The 20208-nt window shown below is 43.9% G+C and overlaps 1 protein-coding gene across 2 annotated transcripts in view; it reads left to right on the forward strand.

Annotated features, from left to right (window-relative positions):
• Positions 1-852: 852 nt before the first annotated feature.
• stim2b (stromal interaction molecule 2b) overlaps positions 853-20208 on the forward strand; it is a 33436-nt gene continuing 14080 nt past the window's right edge. For both annotated transcript variants that reach the window (XM_053416348.1, XM_053416349.1), the window contains exons 1-2: positions 853-1207; positions 17894-18024. In XM_053416348.1, coding sequence (XP_053272323.1) covers positions 1096-1207; positions 17894-18024 — 243 coding nt within the window. In that variant the 5' untranslated portion in view covers positions 853-1095. The remainder of the gene's footprint in view (positions 1208-17893; positions 18025-20208) is intronic.

The raw sequence follows: 20208 nt of genomic DNA on the forward strand, positions 1-20208 counted from the left end.
AAGGACCCCTCCTCATCTCTCCTCCCCCCGCTGTGATGTCAACACCATCCCGGCCACCGACTTCCGGCCCCGCTCGGCTTTTCCTTCCCCCGGCTGCCGCTGCATCAGCCGGCGGAGCAGCTGATGTGTCAGGAGTGGGTGGGGGGGAGCGGAGGGGGAGAGCTCGGCTTGCACACGCGTGGAAGGGGAGGAAGAAAAAAAAAAAAAATTGACGACGCGAATAATTAAAATAAAACAAACAACATTTTAGACGAGGATCCCCGGGAGACGGAGGAGTAAGAAGAAAAGAGGAAGAGGAAGAAGAAGAAGAAGCAGAAGAAGAAGAAGCGGACGATTTTACTCGATGCGACGGGATTTGCTACTTTCGCGTGAAGAGGCGGACCTAGGAGGCTCGGCCACTTCAATATGCTGAGGCTGTCCCCGGTGTTTGTGTACTGTACGTGGAAGTACAAGGACTCCGCGCCCGCGACCCACGGGCCCACGTTACGGATTTAAACCCCCAACACCTCGGCTCTACCCCCCGCAGCGGAAGAAGAAGAAGAAGAAGCTTCCCCGCTGGTTCTCCCTTCAGCTCCGCGTCTGGTGTTTTTGTTTTGGACCGGGAGGGGGATTCCTCCAGACCGGAGGCTGCATGTGCGTCGCTCGCTCTCTTACCTCCAACCCGCCGGTTCTCCTTACTGCACCGGGGGTATTTTATTTTGGAAAACTAGCCCTCGCTGTTCATGGAGGACTCGCCATGACCCACTATTCCTTCTTCCACGCTCCCGTCAGGTTCCGCGGACGGTGCCCGGTTTTCAGCCGCTAGCCGGTGCCGGTCTGCGAGAGAGGGAGAGGGGGGGTGGGTGGGGGGGAGGTGGGGGAAGTTGGTGCATTTCCCCGGTGTCTCTCTCTCTTCTTTTTTGCTTGTGACACCACTTAAAAAAAAAAAAAAGACTTCTATCTCTTATTTCTTTTTTCATTCATTATTAATTTATTGTTTATTATTATTTTAAATTTTTTTTTTTGGTGGGGGGGGGGGGTTGGTGAACCAACAACCCACCCACCTACCCACACTCCCACGGATACACGACACCCACTAAAACCAGGTCGGTCACCATGAGGTGCATCCTCCCGGCGCTGCTGGATGTGTTGCTACGTGGACTCGTCATCTATGCGGTACTCGGCTGCTCTTCCTCCAGCGGGCTGCTCGATGCTGCAGCCGTAGCAGGTAAGAAAGGCGCCGAGGATACAAGTGGCCACGATTCATTCATATTTTAACGCATGCACGCACCCCCCCCCCCCCCCCCCCCCCCTTCTCCTACGTGGAGGATTTCTCGGGGAAAGCCGAGGAAAACCCCCATTCACCCAGCAGGAGGGATGATGTGGGGGGTAATAAGAAGTGATGCTTTTTAATGTCGTAAGTCACCCCTTGTGTGTGTGTGTGTTTGTGTGTGTTTCATTCGATGTATCCCCCCTTCTCCCCTTGCCTCACCTCTGTACATTGCCGTGGGGGGGGGGGGGGGGGGGGGGGATGCATGACATGACAGGAATGCAAACGGCATTTCACAGTCACGGTGCTCGGACGCCAACGCGAATTGACCGTGGGGCTCGTGGGTTTGTTTGCAGGACTCGTGCATCCTCGCACAAGCAACATGACATTTTTTTTTTTTTTACCTTGACGTCCCTCGAATGCGTCTGTGTTTGCATTCAGTGAGGACTCATGCTGATTAGTCAGAAGGCCAAAGGTCACCCCCATGAAATTGCCCTATTGACATAACCTATTGAGACGATTTTAACCAGCCAGAATGGATTTCTCTATTCCTCTTAACAGGCTCCTAGCAGGTAGCTTAATTGAGCGGTTCGATAAAGGCCCATGTGGGAAGGATGTGAAACTGGAAAACATTCTATTGTTTAATCTGTGTTGTTGTTTGTTTAACGGGGACATTTGCAGTTCCATCTTGGGAGGTTGAAGACAGTAAAAGGTTTCCGTCAATTTTGTTTTTGATTCAAATTTAAAACCTCATATTTCTGAGGCCATACTTTTGGGAAAACAGCTGTTTTGACCTCCGAGACTGAGTCAGATATATTGTGAAATATCCAAGTTTCTTTTGAGTTGCATTCATCCTCTCGGAGAATACTTTTCTCCCTGTCCCACCAACACACACTGTGTAATGCAGAGTCCCCACAGACGGCTGGATAATGTCAAACAGTACTTAAGGCATCTGTAATAAGTGGCGGATGTGAAACTGGAGAGGACGTTCGTATTAATATTTTTCGCTGAAGTATTTTGACAACCTTGCGTGGAGTTGTTTATTTTCCTGCTTTAAACCCTTTTCTCCGTTTCAAGTACCTGACAACTCGTTGTGCGTTTGCTCTCCCTGTGAACTGAGGGGTTTAAAGGAATAGTTCTTGTCTTGTACAGCAGTGAATTGTTGTTGTTGCACTTGTGTAGATTAGTGAGCTTTGGAGGAGTTGTTGGGCAGGTTTTTGTTTTCCTTCAGAGTCTTGTCGGCCGATTCTCAGTATTTTAAGTCTTCTGGCTAAGTTTCCAGAGAACTGTTCGTGGGTTGTAGCTTCATTGGATTAAAGTCATCGTCTAACTCTTGGCAAATGCATCAAATACGCTTTAAACTCAATCCAGTGTAGTCAGAGGCTCAGCTCAAGGTCAATGTTCATCATGGCTTACTGCTGCATTTCCTGGTCTTCATCAGAGGATGAAGATGGCTCGTTCTTCCTTAAGAAGGCTGAGTAGACCTGAACAGAGATTGGGGTTATGACCCTGCCCGACATATATAATCATCTGTTACCACATTATAAAAAAAGCTTTTAGCAACAGATCTTCCCGACATCGGAGCAAACTCCCACCTGCTGATGAAAGAAAGAAAGCCATGAAATGCTGCCTGAAAGCTCCAGAATATATTTATACGAATCCAAATGCTTGTGACATTTGCGGGAGTGCTGGAGAAACATACCTGCAGCAGATCTCCTTCACCCTACAGGCACATTATCAAGGATGAATGAAACAAGCGGACACAGCTACGAACGTTATCATTTATCTGGTTTCTATTTTTAAAGTCAAATCCCCATAAGCATAATTAAAAAAGCTAATTTAAGCAGTTCGGGTTTTCCTTCCCTCTTTTGCACTTTGCACAAATACGCAACGAGCTCTGTTTTGGGACAGAACACACGGTGCTGCAGCTGAGGACACATAAAAACGCCTCGTAAATAGAAGCCCCGTGGTCTCATCTATATATTTATGTTCATCCAACACATGCACCGTCGCTGGAGGAAGTAATAAACCCTCCTCCCAGACAGCAGTTAAGCATTCATGACTGTGTCTGCTAACAAGTGTTAAGCAGCTCCCGAAAATAAACCGCGGGTAAACAGTGTATTGATTAATAAGGCAAAAGCACACTTGCCCTTTTTCCACAACAGCAGTATCGGTACCAGGCGGGCCGAGGGACCACGTCGGCCCGCTCTGCCCACGAAACAATGAAGGGTAGTGCACACAGAGAGATAGTGGTGACTTAATACTGTGTCAGTAAACATGACCGCAGCATTACCCATTTCCCTGCCAGCTCCCTGGGAAAGGTCAGCTGCCTTTTTCACTGGCACCGGATCAGGCGAGGAAAACACAGTGCGTCTGTTAGCTCCAGTGCATGTACTGTCTCCTTCGGGGGATGAACCACTGCTTGAGTGACTCGTGAATTTGTGTTTGTGTTGCATTTACTTCTGCATGTTTCCTTGTCGCCCTGTTTCTTAGTGTTTTCCCAACGGTTCAGCTGCTTTGTATCATTCTTGTAAAAACATTTTTCACCAGTCACTTGTTTGAGCTGCGGCCTCCCAGTAGAGAGAGCTCGTCTTTGCTGAAGCCGGCCGGCAGGTGTGGTGACGGCACATGTGGGGATGAGGGAAGAGGGCTGGATCCACAAAACAGTGTTATCTCCCTTCAGTCCCCATGGGCATCAGGAGATAACCGGACAATAGGATGGACGAGCCAGCGGCGGAGTCAGAGGTTCCCCGAGTTATTAAGTCTTCTGCTGCCCAGACACTGATCTGTTAGCCTCGAGAGTACGCTCACACTTTTTTCTCAAGGTGTTATCCGAAGTCTTCTTGGTCTTTGTGTAGATGCACTCGTCTGTTCGTGATCTCTGTGGACAAAACTCTCCTCACTTTCACTCAGTGTGTGGACTGCTGGTTTTCTGATTCTTAAAACTAAAGCACCATTGCACAGTTAAATGGCCACAACCTTAATTGATCTAGTTTAAACTGTAGAGGCTGTGGTGCTCGTTTACTGACTTTGTCGCTCATCTGTTTACGCTACTCTTACAGTAGCTTAGCATGTTTAGCTTAAACAGTAGTTTAGCATGTAGCACTATCAGTGATCTACACTGTAAGCTGTTCAGAAAGAGATGGACAATGTCACTCTAAGAATATGATAGTGACGCACTCTCTAGGATTTTTGAACAAAAAGTATATTTGCATACGCACTCACACAAGTAACTTGGTCCATGACTGGTATTGCCTCATACGTTCAGCAGTAATAGAGCATTATAAGTTGCTGTCCAGGTTGGTGCTGCTGAAAAGGTTGAGGGTTCAAAGCTGTGGGCACTTGAGCATGCTGTGTGTGGTCAGGGGGTGAGACTGGAGGGGGTGAGGTTTAACATTTGGTGGGTCAGGTGGTGTTCTTTGTGAATCGGGGGCTTCAAAAGAGAATATCTGAGTTAAAGAGGGGCTGGGATTTAGTTTGTGAAGTAAAGAAGAGGATGGTGATGGAGGATGCTCATGTCATCCTTAGCTTTGTTCCTACTAGCTCTGGACATATACTGCTACACTTCAACAGCACGATAAAGATTTAATATAAACTCTTTATATGGTTCATTTAGTCATATTAGTTCAACCACAGTCAGCTGAGAATGACAGATTTTTGTCCTTGGGATCTTCCTCCATATGTGGACAAAGACAAACCTGAATCAGGATCTAGTTAATGATGTTGCCACAGATAACCATCAATGCATCATGTGATATGAAGGCCTCCGTGCACAGTTGTTTTAGTGTTGGTATTTAAATTGATTTAGCAGTGAGTTAAAATAAGAAGTCACTCCGGTTTCTCTCCACATTAACACACACCGTTTCCTCGTTGTCGAGCCTTTTCATCTGAGCTGATTCCTCATTTAATGCAACTCCACTTGCATGTGGCAAGTCATAAATCATGAGCCCAATTCAGAGTATAAACAACAGGAAGTATAAATCATCTCTGTGCACCTTCAGTGTGGCAACGGGCGGATCGGCACAACCTGCAGAGAATAAATAAAAGAGGGAGCGAGGTGTTTGTGAAGGTCGTCGGATGAGTGGCAATGTGAACGTGGTCTTCCCCCTGTTTTAATTGTGTTGTGTATTTAAATTTTTTGGCATTACAACAAACAAAGCCCTTCCCTCTGTCTGCCGAGGACATCTCGTTCTCTGCTGGATGATAGCCGTCTCAGATACAGGGCTGCCCCCTCATTTAGCGCATGCTTCATTTAACTCATAGATGCACAGACTCGGCCACTGTAGCTGAAACCACAGATTCAATTGTCCTAAAGGAAAACACGATTTAGATGATTGTCTCATGACCTATAACTCTGCTGGTCAATTTTCTGAATGTCACCGTGTTTAAAAAGTCAAATCAGAGGTGACTCTGGATATTTCAAAGCAGAGTGAATGAATTATTAAGGAATTTGTTTGGAAAGGGGGTTGAGCATTTGCGTATCTCTCTCTCTCCAGTGCTTGCTTAAGTAATGCTTCCAACACAGGGATTTGCATTTTGCGAAACATCCATCGCTGCTGGCCCTGCTCAGGCAAACTAACACACACACACACACACACACAAACGTTTTAGGAAAGAGAGTTATTTTATTTGCTGTGTTGCAGGAGCCTCAGAGCAAGGTCTAGGTTCACTAGCGGTGCCCGAGTGTCACTGTGAACGTGGAGCGAGTCACCGTGTCCTGGTTCTGTGGTTACACAGCTCGACGGGCAAAGTCATTTTCTTTCCCTGACGAGGACAGACTGTTCTGAAGGGTTCCTCGTGCGCCAAGGAAATAATGAAATAAAAACACGACTCTGTGCCTCAGACGTCAAACCAGCCACCTCACCCTGCGAGAGTGGACTGAAATACACTCAGAATTTAAAGATAATTTTGTTATTTAAAGCTGCACCAATACATGTTTTCATATTAACCAGTTCTAATATGAAAGAGGCTGATTTTGATGAAATATCTGATAAAATGCTCTTTTGCTGTGGCATCTTTAATCTTTATGACTTATACCTTTACAGCACCAAATTGTTTTTACAACGTTCAGGTTTTGGAGTTTTACAGTTTATTCTGCTGCCCCTTACCAGCTAAATTTAAATATGATATTTCCTCTTTGCAAAAAAATCCGTCTGTCAAGAGATCTTGGATCCAGTAACACGTTATTAACCAGAATGGCACTGAGGAGAGAGCGCGCCTCCGCCAAGTCCCAACAGTCATCTTAAATTCAATCAAGCTACACCAAATTAAACACACTCATAGATATCAGTCCCCCTATATATGCCTGATTTTTATTTTTTAATCGGGACCCATGAATTATACCCTGGAGGATCTTGCGATTTGTGATGAATAAATTGACGGAATCTGCCACTTTCTCCAGATTCAAGCCAAAATGTAATGGTTGCTCTCCATCCTTTGATTATTGGAAATCCGTTAAGCAGCATTTGTGTGATCCTGCTGACACACAAGCGGACATGGTAAAGACATAACCTTCACGGCTGAGGTAGTAACCTTAAATGAAAAGCTGCTGTCTCATCGCCGCTCTGTCGCCGCTCAGTCGCTCCAGAAGTGGACAGCTGCTGCCCCTCTCAATCCGGGGGCTTTAGAACTATGATCCAGCCTAATGAGATCCGTCACCAAACACACCGACCCCTCCGGTGTATTTATAAAGCTGCTGGTGATATTTTCCATGTACATTTTCCATCATAGTCCCTGTTGTGGTATCCGACACTGACATTGACACAGCGGTTGAGACTGGTCCTTAGGATCTCTGAGATCTGTCACTGGGGAGACGATGGGGCTTTATTTAATGGTTTACTGGTTTACTGCATCCACAGGCACCAGCTGTTGCGCTTGCACAATGACAACACAGTTCTTGAATCTGAATATTGAAACTTGACAGACCTGATTCCCTGGCATGTGGGGATTGTTGAGTTACAAAGCTCAATTGAGGAACTGTTCCTGGTTGGATTGTGTTTAACTAAAGGAGACGTTTGAGGCTTTCTCAGGTTTTATTTCCTCTTGTGTGTTTCATAGTTTGTTGTACACAAACAGGAAACACAACTCTTGAAGCTCCTGAAACTTCTCGTCAGTCGTCCGTCCGATACTTCCGCACTATCGTGATGTCATGAGTTATCACGATGCCCCAACATTTGCATGATCCACGCATAGCAGCATGCTCCCAAACAAAGGCATGTAAAAAATTAGAGCGGAGCCCATAATTTCCCACACTGGTAGAATCAGTGGACCAATTACAACAGAGTGGGCCAGCTGGCCAATCAGAAAGCCGGAAGGGGGCCTTAAAGAGACAGGAGTTGAGTTTAAGTCTGATACAACACTCAAACTGTATTTACTCAAAGGTGCAGTGTTCAACTTTAACTGTGTGGAGTGTCTGTGAATAAGTTATTGCACCATGAGTGAATATGTCTCTTTTATTATATCTAACTTCATATTATTCTTCCCCGAGGACATTTTTTTTCCATAAAAATCAATAACTTAAACTTTGTGCTGAAACAAATCCTTATTTTACGTTCTTGCATTTCTAACGGATACACACCAGTGACAAGCGGGCCACACTAGCAAGGGTAAGCTGCATCATTCATGCAGAAAGCTCCTGAGTGGGAGATGTAGGTCACTGTACTCAGCTGTGTTTCCTGCTGCGAGTGGCCTACAGTAGCAGAGCTGTCTGCCCTTACCCAGCCTGGGGGGGGGCTATTGTCCTCCCCACTTTAAGGTGTTGATCCTCCCCAGCTGGCAGCGCACAGAGACGTTGGTTTGATGATCCCCTTCGTGACACATAAGCCTCACAACGCGGACGCTTGAAGCAGAAAAGAACACAAAATGTACAAAGATTTACATACACAAATACATTGTGAGTCCAAGTTCCTTCTTTCAATCTCACTTCCTGCGTCTGAAGCCGTTCTCGCTACATTGAACACGGTTGTTTATGAACAACTATTCTCAGTTTGTTAATCGGCCGATATCACTTGTGCTTCCAGGAAAAATCTCATTGACCTTTCTCCCTGTTTTCTGACATCCTCTCCACCTCCGGATGAAATGATTTAATCGCCGAAATGACTTTTAGTTTATCCCCAAAACACGAAATCCTCTGTTTCCACTTAACACGTGTTCAGAATAAAAGGTTGATGGGGTTCACGGTTTAAGTCCTTTTATTAGGGTGGCATCCTGCTGTGATAATACTTGTCACCTTAACACAGGAAGAAGGCAATGCCGTGCCCTTCATAGCAGCCTAGAACTGTCGCCAAGGCCTCCTTGTATCGCCTGTCATTGCCCCCCCAATCAAACATACCCACTGGAGCATTAGTTTCCTGTGTGCTGCAAGTTCAATGTTATAAAGTTTTATTCAACCTGTGGAAGTCTGGGACATTTGAATGTTTAGGTAAACCGATTTCCCGTTTTACTTATTGAGCAATAAGCCAAGAGTTGTTATGTCCACAGATGATTCTGTGTTCAGATCTAGGCACGTGGGTCTATATATATATTTTTCTAGAAAGGGTCAAAGTTAGATATTGGACGTGGGGAGCCGACCCCTCTTATTTCAGGGACTTTCCCCCCCACTGGCATTGGTCACGTGACGTGGCAGCCTGGGCGAGAGGGGCAAGGAGCGGTGTGGATTTCTCCGGTATGCTCTCTCTCTCTCTCTCTCTCTCTCTCTCTCTCTCTCTCTCTCTCTCGAGCCTGTCTCCATGCTCGCTCGTGCTCTGACCCGTGCTCTCTCTCTCTCTCTCTCTCTCTCTCTCTCTCTCTCTCTCTCTCTCTCGAGCCTGTCTCCATGCTCGCTCGTGCTCTGACCCGTGCTCGTTGCAAACTGGTTTAAAAGTAATTTACAACTAATTCGAGCGGGCACCAAGACTAACAGAGACTCAAAATTTGTCAACTAGCGTGGGGTGTGGGGGGGGTGTGCAGACCGGTGACACTCTAGATGCTTGTGAGAAAATGATGACTCTGGACTGGACTTAAATCCGCAGTTATTGATATCTTTAGCTTCACATCGGGGGGGAAATAGGTGGATGTCATGTAGAATGGGTGAAGCAGTTGAAGTGTTGGTGTGTTGACTAGGTGGTAAACAGGTGGGGGATTTCAGGAGCCACTTGGCCTTGACTTTGTCTGATCCAGAATGGACCCAGTTTGTATTACACTCTTCAAAGGGCCTGGTAATAGAATTGACTTTCATTTGCTTTCTTCTCCGTCTGCTTGATGGAGACACTTTGTGCTTTTCCGTGAGTTTCTTTTTTGGGCTTTTTAACTTTGCAGAACTCACACAAAAGATATGAAACACATAATAAGAGAGAGAAACTGAAAAAGCATAATATGTCCTTGTCTTCAGCTTGCTTATTTGCCTCGTGTGGGGAAACTGGTCTGTTTCCATTTTTCGGGCTAATATGTGTCTTCAAAGACTTTGTTATTGTCTGAAGTGTTTGACTCATTCTTAGCTTTCACACCGACGTCCATATTTAGGAGCGGAATTCTAAATAAACATCGGAATCCTGTCGAGCAGGAAAGAACGAAATGGGAATCTGGCAGAGAGCCGAAACCGCTGGCAGGAACAAAACCTCCGACAGAGACATTCCCATGCGTAAATTCAAATGAAGTGACAGAAGTGTCCGGGACCATTTAGTTAACTTTTTCCAGTGCTAAAAAACGAAACTGAAAATGCATGTCCTTGCCCACGGAGCAGACAGACATCGGCTTGATAGGCAAAACCTTGTAGGTGTACAGGAAGCAATACAAGTTTTCACATGCTGTTCTCCGACTTCCTCTTATTCACAGAAAAGTCAAGTTTTCATTTCATCTTTTTTCATTCCAAGGCCATGCAGAGGGCTGAGCTGTGTAGTTTTGACAGTGTGGATGTTTACAAGTCACAGACGTCTTCAGCAGTGCTTTGAGAATGTAATATCAAAGAGGATGTTAACGTGCACAGGATGTACCTGCTTATTTTGAAGGTGTTCATATTTTCCCTTCAAGGATTTCATGCTGCTAATGAGCACGAGGCTTGTTTTTTAAAGATTGTCACTTGAATGTGATCCTTAACATTTGAAAAATTGAAATAATACGATAGTCAGTTGTTTGATACAACACAAGTATAGAAGCAAACATTAAGTTACTTTGAAATTAAACCTCGACGAACTGTTAATGTTGACGTTTACTTTAAATACCGCTGCCATTTATGAAATGTCATTGAAAACATTTTATCTGAATATTTATATTCTGAATTTCCTTTTAAAGCAGGTAACTCATGGAAGACTGTAATCGTAGGAAATAATAATAATGTATATTGAGAGAAAAGTCTAAATGCATTTAAAATTCGTGGTATGAAAATGTCCACTTTCAGTATTTAGTTCTAAATTCAAATGTTCAGTTCCTTGCTAGATTCAATTGACTGTGTCTGTTATTTGCTTCTATCAACATCTGGTTTCTGTTTGTTTTTTTGTTTGTTTACCATTTTGTTTTTAATTTGTAGGCCAATTTGAAAGAGCTTCAGAGAACATTGGGTAATATTCTCAGACCAAGAGCTCAGGGGTCCGGTGGGAAAGTCTTAACCCTTCGACTTTCCTTCCCCGAGGCCGTGTGTCGCAGGCAGGAACTCTTAATCCCAGTTGTAGTTGCTCAATCTGTATCTCCTGTACACATAGTGTGCATTAACAGATTAAAAACAATTAACTGTGCTTTGTAATCACTGCTGTTCAAATCGTCCACTGGTGGTGCAAGTTCATCTGATCCCATAATGGAACGTGGTTCATGCATAATGACTTCTCATCCCACTCTATTAACTGGTAACGCCTGGCCATGTGAGTTCTGTCTCACTCCAGCCATCTGACCCTCAGACCTCAGTCTCTGTGTCTATAGACATAATATCCATTAACCTTATATCCAGAAGAGCATGTCAGAGGCCGGGCTAATTAAACCAGCGCTCGGCCTTTTCCTTGTCTCTTCATCCTCCCTGTCCTCTTCACCCCGGGTCGGGGCCGCTCACATCACCACATCTCGTGTCCGGGGCTGTTATTGAAACATTCCTTGGACGCCCGGGCGCAAGGAGCGTCTCCTTTTCTGGAAGTTTTTATATCAGACTCGATGGGTCTTGCTCTACTTGTCCCCCCACCCCCCCTTCATCCCCCTGTATTAGCCCTTTTTCTTGTGGTCTAAGCAGAGGATTTCTGATGCCCATTAAGGTGTTTCAGTGGAAATGAATGGACTCAACTGGTCACAGACAAACGGCTGCATGTCCCTGTATTTAATTGAATTAACGACAGCAGAGCAGCTTCATGTGGTCTCTGTTTGAACTGTTTTCTCTGCAGTTTAAACCCAAATTTGGAAATATCCTGCAAATACACTAAAAGCTTTGTTTACATTCAGTGTTTGATCTGCTCCATAAAGCTCCTAGAGGTCGAAAACTCCACATCAACATCAACAACAACAACAACAACAGCAACAGTTTCCTTCCCTCACTTGAGTTGCTTCAGCTGCATAATCTATTGTTCCCGTGGCTCATTAGATTCAGAAAATTTCAACAAAGGTTAATCCAGTTCAGGGTGGATCAGGCTCAGTTGAGACATGTTCACGTGTGGAGTCTGGACACATGTGGCTCAATGTGCTCTGCAGGACTTAGTGTTTCACTCGTTGACTCTGAATCATGTTCGTAGAGGTTTAACAAAGGTTTAGGCTAATGAGGTTATTATGTAACTGTGTGTGTGGCTCAGCGCTGGTACGTTTGATTTGAGATGAATTCCCATTCTTTCCGCCGTGCCCTGTGGAGTTAGAAATCTCACCTGTCAGCCCAGCAGCAGCTCAAGTGTTAGAACGAAGGCTTTTATGTTTCAAAGGCTTCAGGCCAGAGGAACAACTTATTGGCAGGAGCAGTGATTGACACTTGGTCAGATACTCCTCCAGCCTCTAATTATTTGCCTCATTTACAGTTATTAGCATTAATAGCATTATTAGGGTAACAAATGTGGGGATTTCGTGTAATTATGTTGTAATTTGGAGCTAAAATGAGGAATGTGGGGCATCTTGTAAAATTTTACTTTAAGTACAAGTTTTCTAAATATCTAAATACTTGTTTCAGGGCTTTGAAAAGATTAAGATGCAAGAAACTGATTATATTCCGAAGACAGAACCATAAGGACTCAGTTATGGTCGACTTACAAGAGTTTGGACGACTAGATCTTGGATCCTCAAGGCCGGAGTTTATTCTCCAAAATCTCTTGTGACTTTGTTCACTTTAACAGCTTATGCAAACTGAGAGTATTATAAAAACATTTTCTGTATCGAGTTTCTCCCTCTTCAATCTATCTCCCCCCACCTCTCCTTCTGACTCCCTCTGTGCACAAGCTGGTGGCATTAGTAGGCTGCTAATGATATCTGTGTCTTATTAATGGCTGCTGATGAGCTGAAATGGTAGACTCTCCAGAAGCTTTATTTACTTGCCTTTAATACTGGACCCGTCAGCTTGACTTATGACACGGCCACATGGGCACTGGAGGCTGGGACTAGTCTGGTTCACACTCCCATCACATTCCTGCTCCTCTACTCACTTTGGCACGATTGTGAGCATCTGATCGGTGACTGTGACGGTGCATAGGCTCAAACATGTGAAGGGCCTCCTGGAGCTAAAGCTGTCTATAGCAACTCGTGCCGGTCGCATGTTCGAAACCCCCCCCCCCCCCCCCTCAACACAACCATTTGCTCACAGTGAATTTTCTGGATGCTTTATAGCTGTATCCTCACATGGGCTCCCTCAGGAGATTTTCTCAGAAATATGCATTGTGTGTTTCCCTCAGGCCAAACACGTTGAATACATTTCCTTGCAAAGACATTGTTTTTATTATAAAGAATGAATAATTGTTTTTATGGACGTTTTCCTAATATTTCTGTCTTCCTTGCCTTTATCGGCACGTTGACTACATTCTTCAGTGGATGAGAGTAAAGGTAGTGTGTCCTGTGCCGAGATCCCGATGAGGACTAAAAGGTCAAAACTGTAACACAGCTAAACCTGATGATGCTCCTGTAAATTTCATCCAAGCAATTAGTAATTAGACAGTTTACATAGATGCTGTAGCTGCTTAATTAAGTACTTCTGTGTCAGGTAATAGGTGAACATGGGTGTGGAGCATAGAAGCAGAGTTTGCACAAGAACAAAGCCTCATGAGCAGATGAGCTTTACAGACGATGTGTATTTTAGATATTTTCCTGGAATCCTCAGAACCTTGTATTTATTTAAGATAGTGACTGTTAAGTATATATATTCTCAATGTATGTGCTTGAGAGAGAGCAACTGTGAAAGTCTTTTTGAGAGGTAGGAAGAGACAGCTTTAGTCTCCCTGGCTCCCCAGAGGCTCATGTCAAACCCGTCATATCCTGCTATCTTAATTTCACGTTGACTCTGCCCACACCGTCCCCAAAGCCTGGATACTGTTACACCTAATGTGGCTCCTCATCCAAGATGGGGGGGGGGGGAGGCAGGAAGGATGGAGGAGACTTAACCTCCTCCATCCCTCCTCTTCCTCCTCCCAGGTAGAAAGTTTGCTCCGGGAGCTGACAAGATGTGTCAATGCTTTTGTTTTGACATTTTGTGCGACCAAACACCTTCAGGGCTTTGTTTGTTGAGCTTTAGTTGATCCTATTTGTGGGTTATTTTTTATATAAGTTTTATCACATTTCAGTTTTATTAATTAAATTTGGCTGTTAGCTTTTCCTAGAGGATCATCATGTAAAATAGTGCAACTAGACAACACACAAAAACAAAACATTACTGGTTTTCGAGTATAAAACTGTATTTACAACCATAATACATGCATTTTATCAAATCTAAACGTAACATTAAGCTTTGACAACTAGAGTTGAAGGTCAGGTTTACTCTTCTGCTTATTGTTCAGTGCTGCTATCAACACTGAGCTGGACGGCTGCAGGATCAATGAAAGGGTTCCAGGACAGGATTTTGACACGAATTCCCTAAACTTTACTGAAGTCCATATTTTAGTAAAGTTTAGGGAGTTCGGTTCTTCTGCGTCTATTCAACTGCATAAACTTGTCTCCATGTCTCGAGGGACCTGGTTCAAGGAAGTCCCCAAAAAAAGTCACAGTAAACACATCAGACACCACACGCTCCTCTTCTCTGCTCCTCCTGCCATCTCCCGAACAGCCTTTTTGTGAAAATAGAGACAGAACCAGCTTAATGAAATGCATATATTGTGCAAAAAAGAACTTTTTTTTGAAGTCCTGGATTTCACTTTAAAGGAATTCAGCTGACAGCGGTTTGCTTTTGTTATCAGATTCTTTTGAACCAAACCTGCCACGCTCTGTGACAGCTCGCATGCATTGGTGAGTTATAGCAAAGTGAATTACTGCTTCCCTGCTTGTGTCTTCCTGCTGCGACAGTGTACTTAACATCTGCATGTGTGTGTGTTTGAGCGAGGGAGACCTCTGCCATTGTGGAGCTTTTACATCCTGACAACTGGAAGCCTGACGGGTTAAAAATAACCCAGTGCTTTCCAATTTTGTCATCTTTTGGGACCGCTTCTCCCGGCTGTTTTGATTTTTGTGTGCGTCCCCCTGGAACGCTGGGGGTCACCGGCAGCCACTTCCTGTCACATGGCTCCTCATTGTAGTGCTGTCCCTTAACGTACTCAGACACGCTTTTTAAAAATAGGACACCGGGGAAGGAAAGGCTTTTGCTGTCACAATTTCTGAATTGCACACCAGGTGGGCCATCCCAAATCCTGTCACCGAATGACAGCTCGCTTTTTTTTTAGTATGTCCTGTTTTTTTGTTTTATCTCTGAATTATCTTTTCCTCTCCGAGCTTCAGAAGATGTCGGCTTGTGAAGGGTTCTGCAAACACGTGGAACAGAATTAGGCCACTAGCTTAGAAAGATCTGATAATAAGATCTGATCAACATCATTGCAAGATGTTTGAGAAAGTAAGCAGTAAGTTCTTAAGAACACAAGTTAAAGTGGGTCATTCAATAGGATGTGCAGCCGCCTTTGTGCGTGTCTGTGTGTGTGTGTGTGTGTTTAGTTAAAACACAAGTAAAGTAAAAGAGTTTTCTGCCTGTTTAAATAACCAAGCAGACAAATAGATATGCATGCTATGCAAACAGCCGGCTATGTAAACCGCCCTGGCGAGCTAAGCAAATGCATTATGTAACTTTCTGACAGGAGGCAGATGGACACTGCTGAAGTGAAGCTAATCTTGCTTATGTTGACGATACTTCCTGTTATTAATAGATACACTTTCCCATCTATCTTTATCTTTACAGCAGCGAGGCTGTAAACTTTTTTTGGGGGGTCGAGTATTTGTATACAGTTGGTTTATTCCCATTTTTATTTATTTGGTTGCGTATACACCAGACTTAGTAGAGGTTAAGGAGGCCAGTTATGGATTGGTATGAAGTTATCATATCCTCAACTAGCTCAGTAAAAGAATATGGATTTCTGATGTTAATAATACAATTATGGAGAAAGAATTTAGATATTGGCTTCTATATATACATTTGAAATTGCAATAATGCCTGAGATGTCATATCAAACCTAAAAGACAAGCTATACGTAAAAAGAAAACACAAATACATTCAAATATATAGAATATATAAATAATAAAGAAATTCAAATTTGTTTTACGCAAAGTCAAATGCAGATAATTTTTTTTCATTGTTTATAATGTAAAGTAAATGTTTATCAGCCAAACTTTAAATAAGTCGGACTCTGCACAAGTCAAATATTTGTCCAGTGCCGCCGCAGCATCGTGTGAACAGGTTTGGGTTCTTGCAACCGCCGTGGTCACGCTCCCCCCAACCGAGTGTATCTGTTCACCCAGGAACAAATAATCAATTTTGCAACTCGATAATCGTGGAGCCCGGTCCGGTCGGAGCTGTCAGCCACCGCTCGACACGGACATCCTCCCCAGTGTCCTCTAATCCAAATTTAGCCCAGGCACTCGTCCAATCAAATAGCTCCTTTTGCTTCTTCGGTAGATTGCCAAGTGGCTCCTCTATAACTAACCTGTTAAACAGAATAAAACCCCACAGTCCCTGTTATGCTTAGCATGCTCGTGGGTTAGCCTGTGTAAGTTTCATTCAAAATTACTACAACTTGGCCATTATTTGAGTGTATGGAATTGTCTTTTCAATTAAAAATAAATAAAGACACAAAATTTGAGATTGGAAGATTGATACCACTCTCAAATCTGTCTGTTCAGTATAAAGCTGCAGCCTGAACGATACATGTACGATATCTTTTCCATTCTTTATTTTTGGAGCCGTGAGAAAATCTCTGGAGCCCAAAATAGTGTGTTAATATGTAAATAAATACAAAAAAATATTCCCCTGTTTGTCTACTTAATAAAAGCCTTATGTTTAGTGAAATTCAGAAAAGAATGGACAGTTTTCTAACTATATTCAGAAGAATATTTCCGGTATTCTCAAACTTTTTTGTAGTTTTATTCAGCCCTTGTTCACATTCTTTAAGTTTTCTGGTGGCGTTTGTGTTTTCTACATATGATTTCTGATAGAAAAACTCCTCTCCTCACAAACAGCCACTGAGGGCGTGTGCTGTGTGGGCGCTGTTGTGTCTGTCGGCCGCCGTGAAGCTTTGTCTGATCTGAAACTAGTCAAACAGGTAGCATCCTCATGTGGCGGACATATTTAAAAAGGTCATCTGTCCTTGTGTGTCTGGTTTGTGCGAGTGGTTTTGAGCTTGTGTGTGTGTTACTGTTTCCGTGGTTGTCATAATCTGTGTCTGTGTGTGTTCTGTGGCTCCGCTGAGACAGTTTGGCGACTGGCCATCTCAAACCTTCCATTGCTCGGGAGGCTGGAAGTAACGGGTTCACTTCCCCCGGTGGGACGCAGGGGGCTGCATAAAAACAAGGGGGGGGGGCCTGGGGGACTCTGCTGGGATGACAACAGCACACGACACTGAGTGGTCTGTGTGCTACTGTGGGAACGGTTGAGCCACTTACTGGACCAGTATGCTATAATGGTCTTTATTAAAGAACTCTTCTTTGTAGATTAACTAATCTACAGCTAGAGGCTCTAAGAGCAGATGCATGCTTTTTTACTAATACTGGTTGAATCCAGAGATATTTCACAACTCGTCCTCCTTCCCACTCGTACAGTGCAATAACACTAAATACCTGGAGGGCAGGTGTGGTCAGGCCTCTGAAGGTGGATCCCTGTTACCACATACTTAACTGTAAGAGCTGCATAATTAGTCTCAGAGTCTCGTTCTCAGGAAGCAAATATTCGTTGTGTAAAGGCTTTGTAGTTTTGCTCATACACATAGGTTAGTCAATACTCCTAAACTTTGAGTTTCGAGTTCTGAACAAGTCACAGTGTATTTGAGTAAAATACTTTAAACTCATTTACATTTGTTCTTTGGTATCGATTTATGGCTTCAGGCTGATTTTTCTGTTTAATTGTCTTGATAATTGTGTCAATCATCCATTAATCCTGGATGCACTGGCCATGTGTCTGTTGTGTTCAGGATCAAAGCATGTGTATTTGAATCTCTGGGCTTGTTGTGAGCTCTCAAGTGTTTTCAAGTTGAACGACTCAAGCTGCTTGTTTGTTTGACCTTCCATTGCTGACCTGACTTGTTTTCTCCTCTTCAGATCCCTGTCTCATTGTGATGCCGCCATGCATGGGCGAGGCCGACCGCTTCAGTCTGGAGGCGCTGCGGCACATCCACAAACAGCTGGATGACGACAACGACGGAGGGATAGAGGTCAACGAGAGTGTGGAGGTGAGCTTCCCCACAGTTGTTAGTCATCACAGAAGAGGGACGCCACAAACTCCATCATCCAAAAGCGTCCCAATGTGTCCATGTCTGTGTGACTGTGTTTTGGGCTTTGCTTTGCTATATTTCCTATAATTGAGGGTGTCCGAAAAACCAAGAGACCACTTTATTTAATCAAGGCGCTCGACCCTGCAAGTTTAAATAACTGGTTGAGGGTTAGATAGGTTGTAGAGCTAGGTAATGTTAGGGTAAGGGGCGAGGGAATGCACTGTGTCAATGACAGATCCTTACAAATTTATAAAGACATAGAAGTCTGTGTTTATGTGTGTGTGTGGCTCGGGCAGGGCTGGGGGGGGAGAGAAGGGACATGTTTCTGTGAGTGACTAGAGGGCTCGGGCTGACATCTGAGAGCTCTCTGACCTGCCGTGCCCTGTGCCTCTCTTGGTAATCAACCACGTCCTGCGTTCAAAAGAAAACCACCAGGGAGCCTGGTCACATTTTCTCTCTCTCTGCGTGTGTGTGTCTGTGTGTGTGTGTGTGTGTATGTTGACATTTTTACCTGACTGAGAAGTGCTGGTGTGAGAAACAATTATACCCTGCGGCCTTGCGGTTGTGCCTCAGTAAATAGCCGGACCCTAAAACTAAAGACCCGAGAGATCTCCAGGGTTAGACCTGGCCCCCAGCCCACTCTGAGGAGACGTGTGACTGTCTGTGCACTGATGCTCACCGGGTTGGACTGTGTCCGTCCTAACCTTTTTGTCTTTATAAGGGAAATTACTTGCGTCTGTGTCTTTCCTGCAGAAAAACCCTGAGTTGTTTTTGGCCGCGGCTCATTACCGAGGATTTCCAAGCTTCTTCTTTGGGCTCCGCTGGCAGCCGGAGCAGGGTTTCATAACATGATGGATTCTCCTTTCACCAAATTAGTGGCAGCCTATCGGTTAGTCTTACCGAGAGAATGGACATTGTGACGTGATCGGGGGGGAAAGCACATTTAAACGATTCAGTCTGTTGGTTTCACGGGGTCGTAAAAAAGAAGGTCTGAGGTTTAATGTAATTTTTTTGGCCTTATAAAGTCTTAAGCACTTAGGTAGATCCTTATTTATGTAAACGTTCATTTAAAGCTACTTCCTCTGTGCTTTAGTCTTTTCTTCAGAGAAAGATATTTATATGTGTGGTTTGTATTGTGTGTTTTTTCTCAACAACGCAAATAACACTAATAAACTCAAATCCAGGCCAACGTTGAACTGACTTACAAAAGTTCCGATGGTTATTCTCTGCTTGGCCACTTCACGTTATTTTCAATTATGTTAAAGTCTAAGTAAATCTTGGATTCTTGATATTCCTTCATATCTGTCTTATTTGACAATTTCATTAAATACGCTCTTGAAAAAAGCCTTAAAAGTCTTAAATTTAACTTCTTGTTTCTTCAGGCAGAAACAAAGTGTGCAGCCATTTTAATATTCAACAATTAATTTCCTTGGCTTGGCTTTTGAACTGAATACAATTAAACACCAATTTTAAAACTCAATTGACCGATTCCCTTACTTCCTGGCAGTGGTGAGTCGGAGGCAGTGACACGGTTGTGGAGAATGAAAGGTGTAGGAGGGGATCAGGTGTCCCCGGGGACACGTCAAGCCTCATGTGGCCTTCGGGGGCAAGTTCGTCAACACTCGTTCACCCTTTTGCTACTTGGCTGAAACCTAACCCTCCGCTAACAAAATTCCCCCACGACTCTTCCTGCTTTTCCTTCTCCAGTTCTTGTCGCCCTATTACTTAAATTTAAGAGCATGACTAACGTGAGCGGATGATCATATTTGTCATGATAAAGCTGTGGTGATGGTATCCAGTTCATCATGACACGCATGTGATTCTACAGCCGGCGTTGAGGATGGAGGACGTCTTTAAATGATCTTGTGGTGTTGCATATCTTTGGAGTTAATCTCAGTTTATTCCGACAGAGATAAAGTAACTATATAAACTCTATATTTCTGCTGTATAACTGTACTTTTCAACAAGGTAATTAAACAAGGTATATGTAAAATAAAAACAACATAAGAGCACGCGAATGAGAAGCTTAAAAACAACCAGTACAGCAGCATTAGATTGCTCCAGGAATTGAAGCGGCTGAAACCTCCTGTACATTTGTGGCATCTTTGTAAAATATGATGTTCAAATTCAGGTATTTCTGGT

The sequence above is a fragment of the Pleuronectes platessa genome, chromosome 23, assembly GCF_947347685.1.
Source record: "Pleuronectes platessa chromosome 23, fPlePla1.1, whole genome shotgun sequence".
Classification (NCBI taxonomy): Eukaryota; Metazoa; Chordata; class Actinopteri; order Pleuronectiformes; family Pleuronectidae; genus Pleuronectes; species Pleuronectes platessa.